Below are 13,510 nucleotides of genomic sequence, written 5' to 3'. Positions count from 1 at the left end.
CTGGTCTCCAAACCATACTTTGAGACCCACTGACTTCAGAGAACGCTTTGGAAGTTCGAGGCAGAATTAATTTAGCATGAAAGTCATGAGAGAGGTGGGACTTAAATGGTATGGACGGAAGGGGCGTGGCTTAGACGCAGGGGCGTGGTTCTGCCTAAGGAGCTCTGAGAGGAGGGGCTTATGAGGGAGAGCTGGAGTTCTAGAGATTAGGGGATTGGAGGCGGGAAAGAACAGGGTACACTTCACGGGGCTGGGTCGAGGAGGAAGGATTCTGAGACGACGGGTGGGGATTATTATAATTAACATCTGAAATAGGCGTGATTCGGGGATCAGGGCGGGGCTTAAATGTTAAATTTACATGAGGGGCGTGGCTTAACCGGATGTCCGGAGGATGTGGGCGGTGTCCTAAAAAGAGGCGGGCGCACAGGACGCAGGCGCACTATGCTCAGCTCGCCCACAGGAAGCGGCCGGGTCTTCCCCCGCCCGCTGTCTCGTGCCAACGCGCAGGCGCACTTCCCCTTCCCGGTCGCCGCCGCCGCCTCCTCTTTCCGCTGCTCCACGCCGGCGCCGCGGAGACGGGCGCGATTTCCGCTTCCGGGCGGGCGGGCAGGCGGGCGGCGCGGGGCTGCCGGGGAGGGGGAGGGGGCGGCACTTCCGGTCGGGCCCTCGGGTCTCCCCGGAGCGGCGGCGCCTCCTCCGCCTCCTCGGCTTCCTCCCGGCGGAGACCCCGGCGCCGGTGAGTGACGGGGCGCGTGGCCCGGGGTCCCGGGGGCAACGTGGGCGGGGGGCCCCGCCCTGGCCCGCCCTGGTCCCCAGAACGTTCCCATCACTGCTTCTCCCGCCGAGCCCGCGCCAGGGGCCCCCCAGTGACTGCTCCCCCAAAAGACTACTCCAGATATCTCCCCATTAATGCCCCCATGTAGGACAGCTGCCAGAGCGCCCTCATTCGTGGCGATGCCCCCAACTGCTGCCAGGGCCCCCCACTGAGGCTTTCTCATAGGATCTCTTCTACATACCCCCCCACCCCGTCATTGCTTCCTCCAGGACAGCCCCCAAAATGCCACCGGCATTGCCCGTCCCCATGCAGGGCAGCTGCCCGTGAACCCTCCCTTTAGTATCCCCTGTAGATTGCCTCCAAAGAGTGTGGCATTAGTGCTTTGCGGCAGATCTGTCTCCCATTATTTCTGTCTACACACAACAGCCCCCAAAGCTCCTAGCCAGCGCCCCCCCCCCAAAACGCCCCCTTCATTAGTGTAAAAATACTTTGCATTCTGGTCAGTGGCCAAGAATGCCTTCTTCCTTCTCCAGTTCCCCCCCAGTAATTCCCCTTGAGAATAATCCTTTCAATCACCGACACCCCTCACCCGCCCCCCCCATAAACAGCTCCGTCTAGAGTTGTGCTCTCACATCCTTTCCCCCTTTAGGTAGAAATAGCTGCCAGTTTAGCCCCAGGCTCCCATGAAACACTCTCACCCCACCCTCCTCCGGGTCAGCTCCTGTCTGCCGTGTTCCCACAGAGCAGTGCCCTACGTGATGCTGTCTTCCCCTGCCCCTGGCAGCTCTCATCCTGACCTTCCACTTCTCACTCCCTTCTCCTGGACTCCCTGAGGAAGACTCCCAGCTCCACTAGGGCATGACTTCTTTTTTCCCTAGACATTCATTCATTCGCTCTTTACAGAATGAATATTCACTGTTCTAGGTCTAGGACGTACATCCATGAAAGAGAGAGACACACACAGTTTTTGTTTTGTGGGTCTTTACAGTCTAGTTGAGGAGACAGATCAAAAGCAAGCAAACAAACAAGACCAATGCTGTTTTCTGGGTTTTCTGAGTCTTATGAGCTACTTCAGAGGTGAAACCTGAATTGGCAGAGGCAACTTCGCCATGTAAAGATGTGGGTGAACTGTTCCAGGCATCCAGGCAGAGGAAGAGCACGTGCAAAGGCCCTGAGGTGGCCGTGATCGTGATGATCAGAGGGGTGGCAGGGGAGGCCAGTGAGGTTGGAGCAGAGGAATTGAAGGGAAGAATGAGGGGAGAGAAGGTTTGAACTCATAGGGCCTTAGAAGTGAGGGCATTGTGATCAGTCACCTGGCCTTTGTCACCTCTACAGAGCCCAGAATGTTCTACATTTGTTCATTCTTTCCTTTGTTCAACAACTGTTTAATGAACACCTATACACACTGGGGATGCAGCAGAGAACAAAACAGACAAAATCCCCTGTCTTGGTGGAGTGTATATGCCAGTTCATGGGGCACAAAATTAAAAAGCAAACTACAAATGTTTGTGTGAAGAAAATACAGTAGGATAAGGGCATAGAGTTACAGGGGCTGTGGTGTCAGAGGGCATGGCAGGAAGGCCTCTTTCAAGAGATTCCTGTGATCCTCTTGTCACCCACCCCCAGAAAGCCACACACCAGAAAGTTACACCTGTGTGTAAACTCCTCTCTTGGACAGCTGTGGCCCACCAGGGGCTGCCTTACTGCTCCCCTCCCCCGAGAGTGAAATGGTTACAAGGATGAGCCCTGGATCCCACCAGCCGTCGTATCTCTGAGCAAACTATTCCCTATTTCCCAGGCTTCATTCATTCACTTATTTAACAAATACTTGAGACAGGCCCTGTTCTAGGTCCTGGGGATAGAGCAGTGAACAAAACAGGTACAAAATCTTGACTGCTTGGACCCCGCCTCCTAGAGTGGGAGCCCAACAGCAAGAAGACAGACAAACAGACCATATGGTTTGTCAGATCATGCTGACAGGAAAGGAGAGAAAGGAAGGAGGCTGGGGTGAGCAGGAATGTTGGTTTGAGTGACAGGTTACAGTGGTCTTGGAGCACCTCACTGAGAAGACAGCATCTGAGCAAAGACGTGGAGGAGGTGAGGGAGCGAGAGCCTTCCAGGCAGAAGCAACAGCCAGTGCAAAGGCCCTGGGGCAGGAATAGAGCTGGCACGTTGGTGGAGCAGCCAGGAAGCTGCTGGAGCTGTGGAGGTCATCTCTGACGCGCTTTAAGATGGTGTCACTGAGGGTTTTGAGTGGAGGAGTGACAGTGACATGGTTTGGCCTTAGTCCTCCTGTCTACTAAATGTGAACAGTAGTAATGCTTACCTCATGAGTCTGTTGTGAGGTCTGCTTGAGACAAGCCACATAAGACACCTAGTGCGGTGCTTGTTAGCATTCAGTAAATGCCAGTCGCTAGTCCTGGGGCTGAGTGCCAGGGAAGTGGATGGGGCAAAGTATCTTTCCAGTATAAGGTGGAGAGAGGGCTTTCCTTTATTTTGGAGAGAGAAATACGCGAAGACAGCATGGGAATTCCCTGGCGGTCCAGTGGTTAGGACTCCACTGCTGTGGGCCCGGGTTCGATCCCTGGCTGGAGCTAAGATCCCACAAGCCACGCAGTGCGTCCAAAAAAGGAAAGATAGGTTGTTGTAAGGGTAACAGCGTGTACTCTGGAACCCCACTGCTTGCCTTCAACTCCTGGCCTTGCCACTTGTTAGTGGTATGACTTTAGGAGATTAATTGACCTCTCTGGCCTTCAGTCTCTTCCTCTGTAAAATGGGGTTAATAATCCTAACCATCTTCTAGGGTTATTGGGAAGATTCATTGAGTCGACACATGTAAAGGATCTAGGAGGGTACTGGACATGTAAAAAGCACTTGGTTCAGTGTTACATGTTACTATATGTTACTGCTATTGTTATTACAGACATAGAGTGTCATCACAAGGCAGCTTTGTTGTACCAGAATGGCCCACAGGTCCTGGCATCAGAGAGACCTGGAATCTAATACTTGCTTTCCCCTCCACTGGCCACATGACCTTAGGGAAATGACCCCCACTTCTCCTCAGTTTCCCTACGTATAAAATGGGTCCAGTAATGGTACAGCACTATTATGAGGCATCAAGGTGATGGTACATGTGAAACTGGTCAAACAATAAACACGAGTTGTCATGATTGTGATTGCGGTTGCTGTGGGACTCCGGCCCCTTGGGAGGGGTTCCCCCCATTGCACCACTCTGTGCATGAAATCCATGGCACGTCTCCCCTTAGAAAGATAGCAGTTTGAGGCTTGGGTCCCCTGAGAAAGGAAATGTCTCTCATTTACCATTGGAAATAGTTGTGAGCCTGAGCAGTTGTGTCCCCCAGTAACACCCACTGTGCCTCTCCCAGCAGCAGTCCTTCAGCATCTGCCCACCTGCCCTTGGGGCCCTCTTCGTAACCTCACTTCCACCAGAATTCATTCTCCTGGGAACACCCTGCCAATGTTAGCTCCATCTCCACTAAATGTCCCCCTTCCTCCCTCAGGTAGTTCTGGTCAGCATAGTCTCATCCCGTCACTCATTCAACAAGTATGTATCAGTAGACACTTACAGCTATAAATTTATCTCTGAGCACAGCTTTAGCTGCATCGCCTGTTTTGGTATTTTGCTTTTCCATTTCTTGTTCATCTAATTTTCCTTGTGATTTCATTGTAGACCCCCTGGTGATTTGGGAGGGCGCTGTTTAATTCCCACATTTCAGCAAATATTTATCAAGTACCCACACTGTGCCAGGTGCTGTGCTAGGTGCTAGGGGCCCAGTGGTGAGCAAGACAGGCCAAGTCTTCACTGTCTTAGGTGAGGAGGCCAGACAGTAAATACACAGCAAAGGAAATATATGCAATAAGTTGGTGGCAATGACTGTGGTGAAAAAAATGCAGCAGGATGAGGGGCTGGTGAGTGGTGGGGTTAGAGGTATTCCCTCTCTTGGAGATAACATCTGAGCAGAGACCTGAAGGAGGCACGGGAGGGAGCCTTGAGGTCTGGGGAAGAATGTTCCAGGCAAGAGGGAACGGCCTCACCATATCACTTCTCCATCTGTTCAGGATGGTAAATACCTCCCCCAGCCACTTGGCCCCTTCTATGAATGCCCCTCATAATGCAGAGAGCACCCACAAATGAGGCTCCTGTCCCCATAGTTCCACCCTCCCCTTCGTCCTCCTCAGGGAACAATCCTGTATGTGTGTGTGGTGGTGGTGGTGGTAGTGGTGGGGTCCGGCCACAAACTTGCTCTGTGACCTTGGCCAAGTCACTTGCCCTCTCTGTGCCTCCATGTACTTTCTCTCTGTCCCCCAGCCCAGCCCAGTACCGTCTCCCAGACTCAGGTTCTGCCCACAGGCTTCCACAAGCACCCAGGCACTCCTCTGCTTCTTCCGGAGATCAGCTTAACTAGGGAAGTGTGAAGGCCATAGGATGTTGAGTCTCATCCAGGGACACCCAGAGCTGGAGGCTAAAAATACTGACCTCCGGGCAGGTGTGGAAGAGACACTCACCTTTCACCTGTCTGGGGAGACAGTCAGCCAGATGGATGGGGGTTGATGGGCCCTGGCGTTGGTAGACCGCACTGCCCCCCTGTGGTGGGCTGGGCGCAGAGCCAGCGAAGGGGGATGGCGGCCAAGAACCGTGGCAGACCTTGCGGGCCCTTCTCCCACTGGCCTTCCACCCGCTTAGTGGAGGCGTTGCCCGAAGTCCCTGGCGGGTCTGAGGCTCAGATCAGTCGCAGGAGACGAGGTTGGGGGGTGGGCAGGCAGGCATGGACAGCTGCAGCCTGCAGTGGGAAGTCCTGTAAAGGAGGTGCCCAGAGAGTAACTGCCACCCTGGACAGGGCAGGAACCCCGCTCCCCCGGGGGCAAGGACAGGAACCCACACTCCCGGAGCATCTGCGGTCAGGCTCCTCCTAGGTGTGCGATGTCACTGAAGGTACAGATAGCTCCAGGGGCTGAATGAGCTCTGCCAATGGCTGTTTCCTTACCTCCTATTTCAGCCCCCTTAAGCCCCCCTGCCTTCTGGGGGTCACCGCCCCCTTGTAGAAGTGGAGAGGGTATGGGTCAGGAAGGAGACGGGACTTGAACCCAGGGCCAGGGCCCACGTGTTTCCTGCTGTGTCAGGCTGCCCAGCTGCGCTGCTGTGAGTTGTTCTCCCCAGGCAAGCAAAGTCTCTTTCCTACCTAGTAAGAATAGTAAAAGAATGCCCCCTCCCCACACTGGCTTCATTCCAGCTGTCCTCGTGTGTCCTGACTTTCTCTTTGTGCTCCTAGCAGTGGGAGTGATAACTAGAGTCCCGTCCAGTGTGCCGGGAAGCACCCACCAACACACATAGCTTGCTGGGTCCTCACAGCAGCCCTGTGAGGTAGGGATGTGTAGGTGAGGAAATCCAGGCACAGAGAGGAGCTTGTCCTTGGTCACACAGCTGGAGAATGGCAGGGCTTAGGTTCAGATCTGGCATTCTGGCTCCAGAGGCCACCCTCTTAACCGCTCTGATGGAAACTTATCATTTGACAAAGGCAAACCCTGAGGGGATTGAGAGCAGGGGGCTGGGGATAGTGTGTGTGTGTTGGGGGTGAGGGGGCTACAGAGCAGAGGGCCTGGGCAGACCCAGAGTGGAGGCCTGAGAGAGTGCACAAGGGAGAGAGAGCAGAAGCCAGGGATGCTGGAAGAACTAGAATCTGAGGAGAGGAAGTGGGGGCCTGCAGGGTCTGCAGGGTGGATAGAGATGTGTGAGAAGCCTAGAAAAAACGGGAGAGAGAGAAGGCATCCGAGAAACAGCAGGGAGACGAGGAGCGAAGAGGACTCAGAAAAGGGACAGGCCATGGGGGAGAGGTCAGTGGGGCCAGCGGAGCCAAGAGGAAGGCTGGCCTGTGGGGTGGAAGGACAGAGGGACGGGTGAGCAAGGCCGGACGAGGAGGGAGCGGATCTCGAGCCGGTGGGTGTGCGTCTTCCAGTGCCCGCAGCTGGGGGACCCCGCGCGAGGCCCTGCCTCCTCAGCCCCGTCCTCCTCTCTGCAGGGTCCCCCATCTCCCACCCGCCCAGGATGGAGGCCAACGCAGCGGGCAGCGGCGCCGGGGGCGGCGGGAGCAGCGGCCTAGGGGGCGAGGACGGGGTTCACTTCCAGAGCTACCCCTTCGACTTCCTGGAGTTCCTCAACCACCAGCGCTTTGAGCCCATGGAACTGTACGGGGAGCACGCCAAGGCAGTGGCGGCGCTGCCCTGCGCCCCCGGGCCCCCGCCGCAGCCGCCGCCCCAGCCGCCACCCCCGCAGTACGACTACCCGCCCCAGTCCACCTTCAAACCCAAGGCCGAGGTGCCCTCCTCATCCTCGTCGTCCTCGTCGTCCTCTTCGTCGTCGTCCTCCCAAGCCAAGAAGCCCGACCCGCCCCTGCCGCCCGCCTTCGGGGCGCCCCCTCCTCCGCTCTTCGATGCCGCCTTCCCGGCCCCGCAGTGGGGCATCGTCGACCTCTCGGGACACCAGCACCTGTTCGGGAACCTGAAGCGCGGAGGGCCGGCAACCGGGCCGGGGGCGACGCCGGGGCTAGCTGCCCCCACGGGGACGCCCGGGCCGCTCCCCGCGCCCTCGCAGACGCCGCCGGGCCCCACCGCGGGGGCGGCCTGCGATCCAGCCAAGGACGACAAGGGCTACTTCCGGAGGCTGAAGTACCTGATGGAGCGGCGCTTCCCCTGCGGCGTGTGCCAGAAGTCCTTCAAGCAGTCCTCGCACCTGGTCCAGCACATGCTGGTGCACTCGGGGGAGAGGCCATACGAGTGCGGCGTCTGCGGCCGCACCTACAACCACGTCTCCAGCCTCATCCGCCACCGCCGCTGCCACAAGGACGTGCCGCCGGCCGCGGGGGGCCCGCAGCAGCCAGGCGCCCCACTCCCACCGCTGGGCCTGCCCGCGCCCGCCGCCGCCCCCACCTCGGCGTCCTCCGGACCCCCGGCCACGCCCGCCGCCCCCGCCGACGGCAACGCGACCCCCGCCGCCCCTGCGGGTCTGGGGGTACCCCCTCCGGCGGCGGCGGCGACAGGGGGTGGCGACGGCCCGTTCGCCTGCACGCTCTGCTGGAAGGTGTTCAAGAAGCCCAGCCACCTGCACCAGCACCAGATCATCCACACGGGCGAGAAGCCCTTCTCGTGCTCCGTGTGCAGCAAGAGCTTCAACCGCAGGGAGAGCCTCAAGCGGCACGTGAAGACGCACTCCGCCGACCTGCTGCGCCTGCCCTGCGGCATCTGCGGGAAGGCCTTCCGCGACGCTGCTTACCTGCTCAAGCACCAGGCGGCCCACGCGGGCGCGGGCGCGGCGGGGCCGAGGCCCGTGTACCCCTGCGACCTGTGCGGCAAGTCCTACTCGGCGCCCCAGAGCCTGCTGCGGCACAAGGCTGCCCACGCCCCGCCCGCGGCCCCCGACGCGCCCAAGGACGCGACGGCCTCTGTCCCGCAGCCCCCGCCCACCTTCCCCTCGGGACCCTACCTCCTACCCCCCGACCCCCCGGCCACAGACAGCGAGAAGGCGGCGGCGGCCGCGGCGGCGGTGGTGTACGGCGCCGTGCCCGTCCCGCTCCTGGGCGCTCACCCGCTGCTGCTCGGCGGGGCCGGTACCAGCGGGGCTGGAGCCTCGGGCGCCAGCGTCCCCGGCAAGACGTTCTGCTGCGGCATCTGCGGGCGTGGCTTCGGGCGCCGCGAGACGCTGAAGCGACACGAGCGCATCCACACGGGCGAGAAGCCACACCAGTGCCCGGTGTGCGGGAAGCGCTTCCGCGAGTCCTTCCACTTGAGCAAGCACCACGTGGTGCACACCCGCGAGCGGCCCTACAAGTGCGAGCTGTGCGGCAAGGTCTTCGGCTACCCGCAGAGCCTCACCCGCCACCGCCAGGTGCACCGGCTCCAGCTGCCCTGCGCCCTGGCCGGGGCCGCTGGCCTCCCCGCCAGCCAGGGCGCGACGGGGTCCTGTGGCCCGGGCGCTTCGGCCACGTCCGGGGGCGCCGCCGATGGACTGAGCTATGCCTGCTCGGACTGCGGCGAGCACTTCCCGGACCTCTTCCACGTCATGAGCCACAAGGAGGCGCACATGGCGGAGAAGCCGTACGGCTGCGACGCCTGCGGCAAGACGTTCGGCTTCATTGAGAACCTTATGTGGCACAAGCTGGTCCACCAGGCTGCTCCCGAGCGCCTGCTCCCGCCCGCGCCCGGCGGCCCCCAGCCCTCGGATGGCTCCAGCAGCACCGATGCGGCCAACGTGCTGGACAACGGGCTGGCCGGGGAGGTGGGGGCGGCCGTGGCGGCGCTGGCAGGGGTGTCTGGGGGTGACGATGCGAGTGGGGCGGCGGTGGCCGGGGGCGGCGGGGCTGCTGGTGCGGGCCCCGAGCGCTTCAGTTGTGCCACGTGCGGCCAGAGCTTCAAGCACTTCCTGGGCCTCGTGACTCACAAGTACGTGCACCTGGTGCGGCGGACCCTGGGCTGCGGCCTCTGCGGCCAGAGCTTCGCGGGTGCCTACGACCTGCTCCTGCATCGCCGCAGCCACCGGCAGAAGCGGGGCTTCCGCTGCCCGGTGTGCGGCAAGCGCTTCTGGGAGGCGGCCCTGCTGATGCGCCACCAGCGCTGCCACACGGAGCAACGGCCCTACCGGTGCGGCGTGTGTGGCCGAGGCTTCCTGCGCTCCTGGTACCTGCGGCAGCACCGCGTGGTGCACACGGGCGAGCGGGCCTTCAAGTGCGGCGTGTGCGCCAAGCGCTTCGCGCAGTCGTCCAGCCTGGCGGAGCATCGGCGGCTGCACGCGGTGGCCCGGCCCCAGCGCTGCGGCGCCTGCGGCAAGACCTTCCGCTACCGCTCCAACCTGCTGGAGCACCAGCGGCTGCACCTGGGCGAGCGCGCCTACCGCTGCGAGCACTGCGGCAAGGGCTTCTTCTACCTGAGCTCCGTGCTGCGCCACCAGCGCGCACACGAGCCGCCGCGGCCCGAGCTCCGCTGTCCCGCCTGCCTCAAGGCCTTCAAGGATCCTGGCTACTTCCGTAAGCACCTGGCGGCTCACCAGGGCGGCCGGCCCTTCCGCTGCTCCTCCTGCGGTGAGGGTTTCGCCAACACCTATGGCCTCAAGAAACACCGCCTGGCCCACAAGGCCGAGGGCCTCGGGGGGCCTGGAGCAGGGACGGGCACCTTGCCCGGGAAGGATGCCTGACCAGGGCGGGGGTGTGCTTCCCATCTGCCACTCCAATCAGGTGTCCTTTTCCGGACTCGCCCCTTCGGGAGGCTGATCGGACTCCTTCCCCTCCTCTCTTTGTCCCATCCATCCTTCGGAACTTCAGACAGACTAGCCTCCTTCAAGGCCCATGTCATGCAAACTCAAGACTGAACCACTCCCATCTGGACCTCTCTGGCCCCCTTCTCCTCCTATCAGACGCTGAACTTGATCCTCCGTCCAACCCCGTTTTGTAACCCTCATCAGTCCCCTGCCCCAGCAGCTGTTCAGTCCCCCAATCAGCTTGGTGGAGATGGGCCTGATCAGCCCCTCCCCCTTCCTTTGGAATCTGGCCGGACAGTGGAGTACAAGCAGTTTGGGAGGGCACAGGGGGGACTGGGTGCTCTTGGTTTGTGGGGGTGGGGGGCGGGTGGCAGACGCGGCTTGTACAAAGCGGAGAATAATAAATCTTATCAACAGGGCCGCTGGAGTCCTTTCTTCCCTCCCAGGGGGAGGGGATTAAGCACTGACAAACCGAAGGTTGAGAAGTTTTTTTCCCTGGGATTTTGATTTCCTGACACCTCCTGCCTCACCCTCACTCTCTCTGCTTTTCCTCCTTCAGCTGGTAGTTACCAAGGGTTCACCATATCCAGGCTCTAGGCTTCCAGTCGGGCAAATGGGAGATGAACAAAACAGGTAAGTCGCTGCTTTCGGGAACTGACGATGTGCCTATACTCCTTCCCCTTCAAGAAGCTTTTGGCATTTGTTCACTCAGCCAACATTGCCCCAAGGCCCCTGTCTGCCGGGTCCTTCGATGGACTCTGGGGAAACATGAATTGGACGTGTTCCTTGCCCTCGAGTGAGATGGAAAAGAACCGGTAAACCATTACTGTGTTCCAGCCTTGTGCAGATGCGTGTTTATTATACAGCTCGCTCGTAGTAACCTCTCCCTCCAGGGTGACTTAGGGGAACTTCAAAAGCCCTTTCACAGCCCTCATTTTGGTTCTTGGAACAGTGAAATATATGACCTGCAAGGTTCATTTAGTTATCCTTGTCGGAAGAGGATGCTGAGCTCGTAGAGAAGAAAGAGGCCCCAAAGATCCCTAAGAAGTTCGTGGTAACACTGGGACTACAGTCCGGGGACCCTCAATACTGAAACCTGAAGACAAAGCCGGCTCAGCGGGCACTGCCTGGGTGAGTCCGGTTTGACCCACGAGAGGGCGGCAGTGTGGCCACCATGCTCTAAGGCTGGAGATTCAGCAGGCGACAGACCTCGTACCAGGGCTCAGAAGTCACATGGATGTGGACCACCATAATATAAAGGACATGGAAGTTTCACCGGGGGCTGAGAGCATGGAAGAGTCACTTTATCAGACTAGGGGACTAACCAAGCTTCCTGCAGGAGGAGGAGGAGGATGCCCGAAGGACGACAGAGCCACAGGAGCTTGCCAGGTAAAGTGGGCAAAGAATTCCAGGTGGAGGGTTTTGTGTGTCTAACTCAACCCAGCTCTTCCAGAGAATTTCAAATAGATTGGTACGGCTTGAGAGGCTGGCGGTAGGAGGCTGGATACCGAAGGGCCATGAATTCCCAATAGCGGAGCTTGGGTGATCTTGTAGGCCCGGGGCTGGCAGCTAGCAGCTGCTGGATATAAGACACTGACACATTTGGTTTAGCCCATACATTAAAAAAAAAAAGGCTGAGTTATCTGCCAACATTTGAAAATCAAGAGATTTTACATAATACGAACTAATGGAACTTCTGAAAAATTTGGAAGATCTAGCAACACAGTCTGCATCCTCCCCGGGGCCAAGTAGCCGTTGCTCTCTTTGGACGTGGCATATATCCTCCAGTTTGCTGCCATTTCCCCAGCACTGTCAAATCCCAACGCTGAGCCCAAGTGTCAGTGGTCCTATCTCACCTCGCTGGTCCTGATGTTTCCCCTCAAACCCGGCCACCTTCCTCACTTAGTTACATTGCCGCCACAGTTCCTGTAGGCACTCACGTTTGGAATCCCTTCTCACGGCCACAAGGATCTGTGGGTTGGTGACAAGGTTGGGGTCTGAGTTCTGGAAGGATGGATCCGCGTGGCCACAGTATGGAGAATGAAGCGAGCAGGGCGTGGACGTGTGAGACCACTGTCGGCTTGGTCTACAAGAGTAGTGATGATGAAATGAAGCATTCAGATTCCAAAGATATTTGGCTCAACAGCGGGAAATTGATAGGGAGTCAGATAAATGGATGAAGGAGGAAAAAGACTCAAGGAACCTGCCAAGGCTTCTAGCTTGGGTGGTGATGCCAGTGATGGGAAACACGGGCGTTTCCTTGGTAAAAACTGAATTCTGTTCCCCTTATGAGTTGTCTGTGGGACAGCTTATGGGGGTGTTGGGTGAAGGGGAAGGGGTGCAAATCCAGGGCTCTCCCACCATTAGTATCCTGACACGGGAGTCCCTTCGTTTTGCCAAACTTCCCTGACCCCCAATCCCATAGCTGAACGACATAGCTTCTTTGAATAGCCAGACGCTGTCCACCCCATTCTGAAGATGAGGAAACAGAGGTTTGGAGAGAGTTGCAACTCACTGCTGGGGCCAGGACCACAGTGTGGCCCTTCTACCCCCAGCCCTGGAACACAAGACCAACATAGAGAAAACCCTTCATAAAGTCCTTTAATGGGAACAGAACTGGAGGCTTCCCACCTGCAGCTCCTCCTCTGCCCAACCCCCCAGTGACCCAACTCCTGTTCCCCAGCCGCCAGACACCAGCCAGGCCACCACACTGCCACCCACCAACCATTCCTTGGCATAGCTTGGGACCAAGCTGTAAGCGGTTTGCTTCAAATTGGGAGTGAAGGTAGTTAGAGAAACTTGAGGCTACTGTGTAGACCTGGGGGACCATGGGCTCTGAGCCTGAAGCTTTAGGAGGGGGATGTTAGGTGACTGTTCGTGGTCTGGGTTTTCAGTTGCCTTGGAAGAGGAGTCTGGGTGGCTTGGGAGGAACCACATGGGAGCAGGGCTGGTAGCTCCTGCAGTCAAAATTCTTACGGTCAGGCTTCCATCCTTGTGACCTGAGCGCTCCTGGCTATGACTTGGGGACCCTCTGGCTTTGAGGTGATGGGGTCCCAGTCTCTTTATGGAGGACCCGGTGGGCATCTTCTGCCTGAGGACGGGTAGGCATCCCATGGTCAGTGCAATCCAGTGAGGTAGGCAAAATGTTCCATCCTGGTCCCCCCTCTGCAGTGCTCAGCTCTGCTGCCGCAAGCTGTGTCTTGCGCGAGGACAACCCATCGAGGGGCAAACGGGGCAATGAAATCGAGCCCGTGTTCCTTGCATTTGCTGGGCATCCACAGGGCTGCCTCTGTGCCTTCCTCTGAATCTCATGCGGGTGCTGGGTGGCTTGTGAGCGTCCTGAGCCCGCTTCTCCCTCTGCTCACCCACCCTGGCCGCTCGTTGCCATCTCCGTGGGCTCTTACGTCACCTCTTCCCCAACCTCTCCCCTTCCTCCTCTGCCTCCGTATCCCACCCACCCCTCCCCTGCA

General features: G+C 58.8%; 1 protein-coding gene across 1 annotated transcript; it reads left to right on the top strand.

The window, feature by feature from the left end:
- The first annotated feature begins 578 nt into the window (after positions 1-578).
- Positions 579-10,388, top strand: ZNF865 (zinc finger protein 865). Its single transcript, XM_030851195.3, has 2 exons — positions 579-736; positions 6,814-10,388. The coding sequence occupies exon 2, from the start codon at positions 6,840-6,842 to the stop codon at positions 9,975-9,977; it is 3,138 nt and encodes a 1,045-aa protein (XP_030707055.2). The 5' UTR covers positions 579-736; positions 6,814-6,839; the 3' UTR covers positions 9,978-10,388.
- The last annotated feature ends 3,122 nt before the right edge of the window (positions 10,389-13,510 follow it).

This window comes from Globicephala melas, chromosome 19, assembly GCF_963455315.2.
Source record: "Globicephala melas chromosome 19, mGloMel1.2, whole genome shotgun sequence".
Lineage (NCBI taxonomy): Eukaryota > Metazoa > Chordata > Mammalia > Artiodactyla > Delphinidae > Globicephala > Globicephala melas.
The sequence above is the reverse complement of the archived record's forward strand: the minus strand, read 5'-3'. Positions and strand labels throughout refer to the sequence as shown.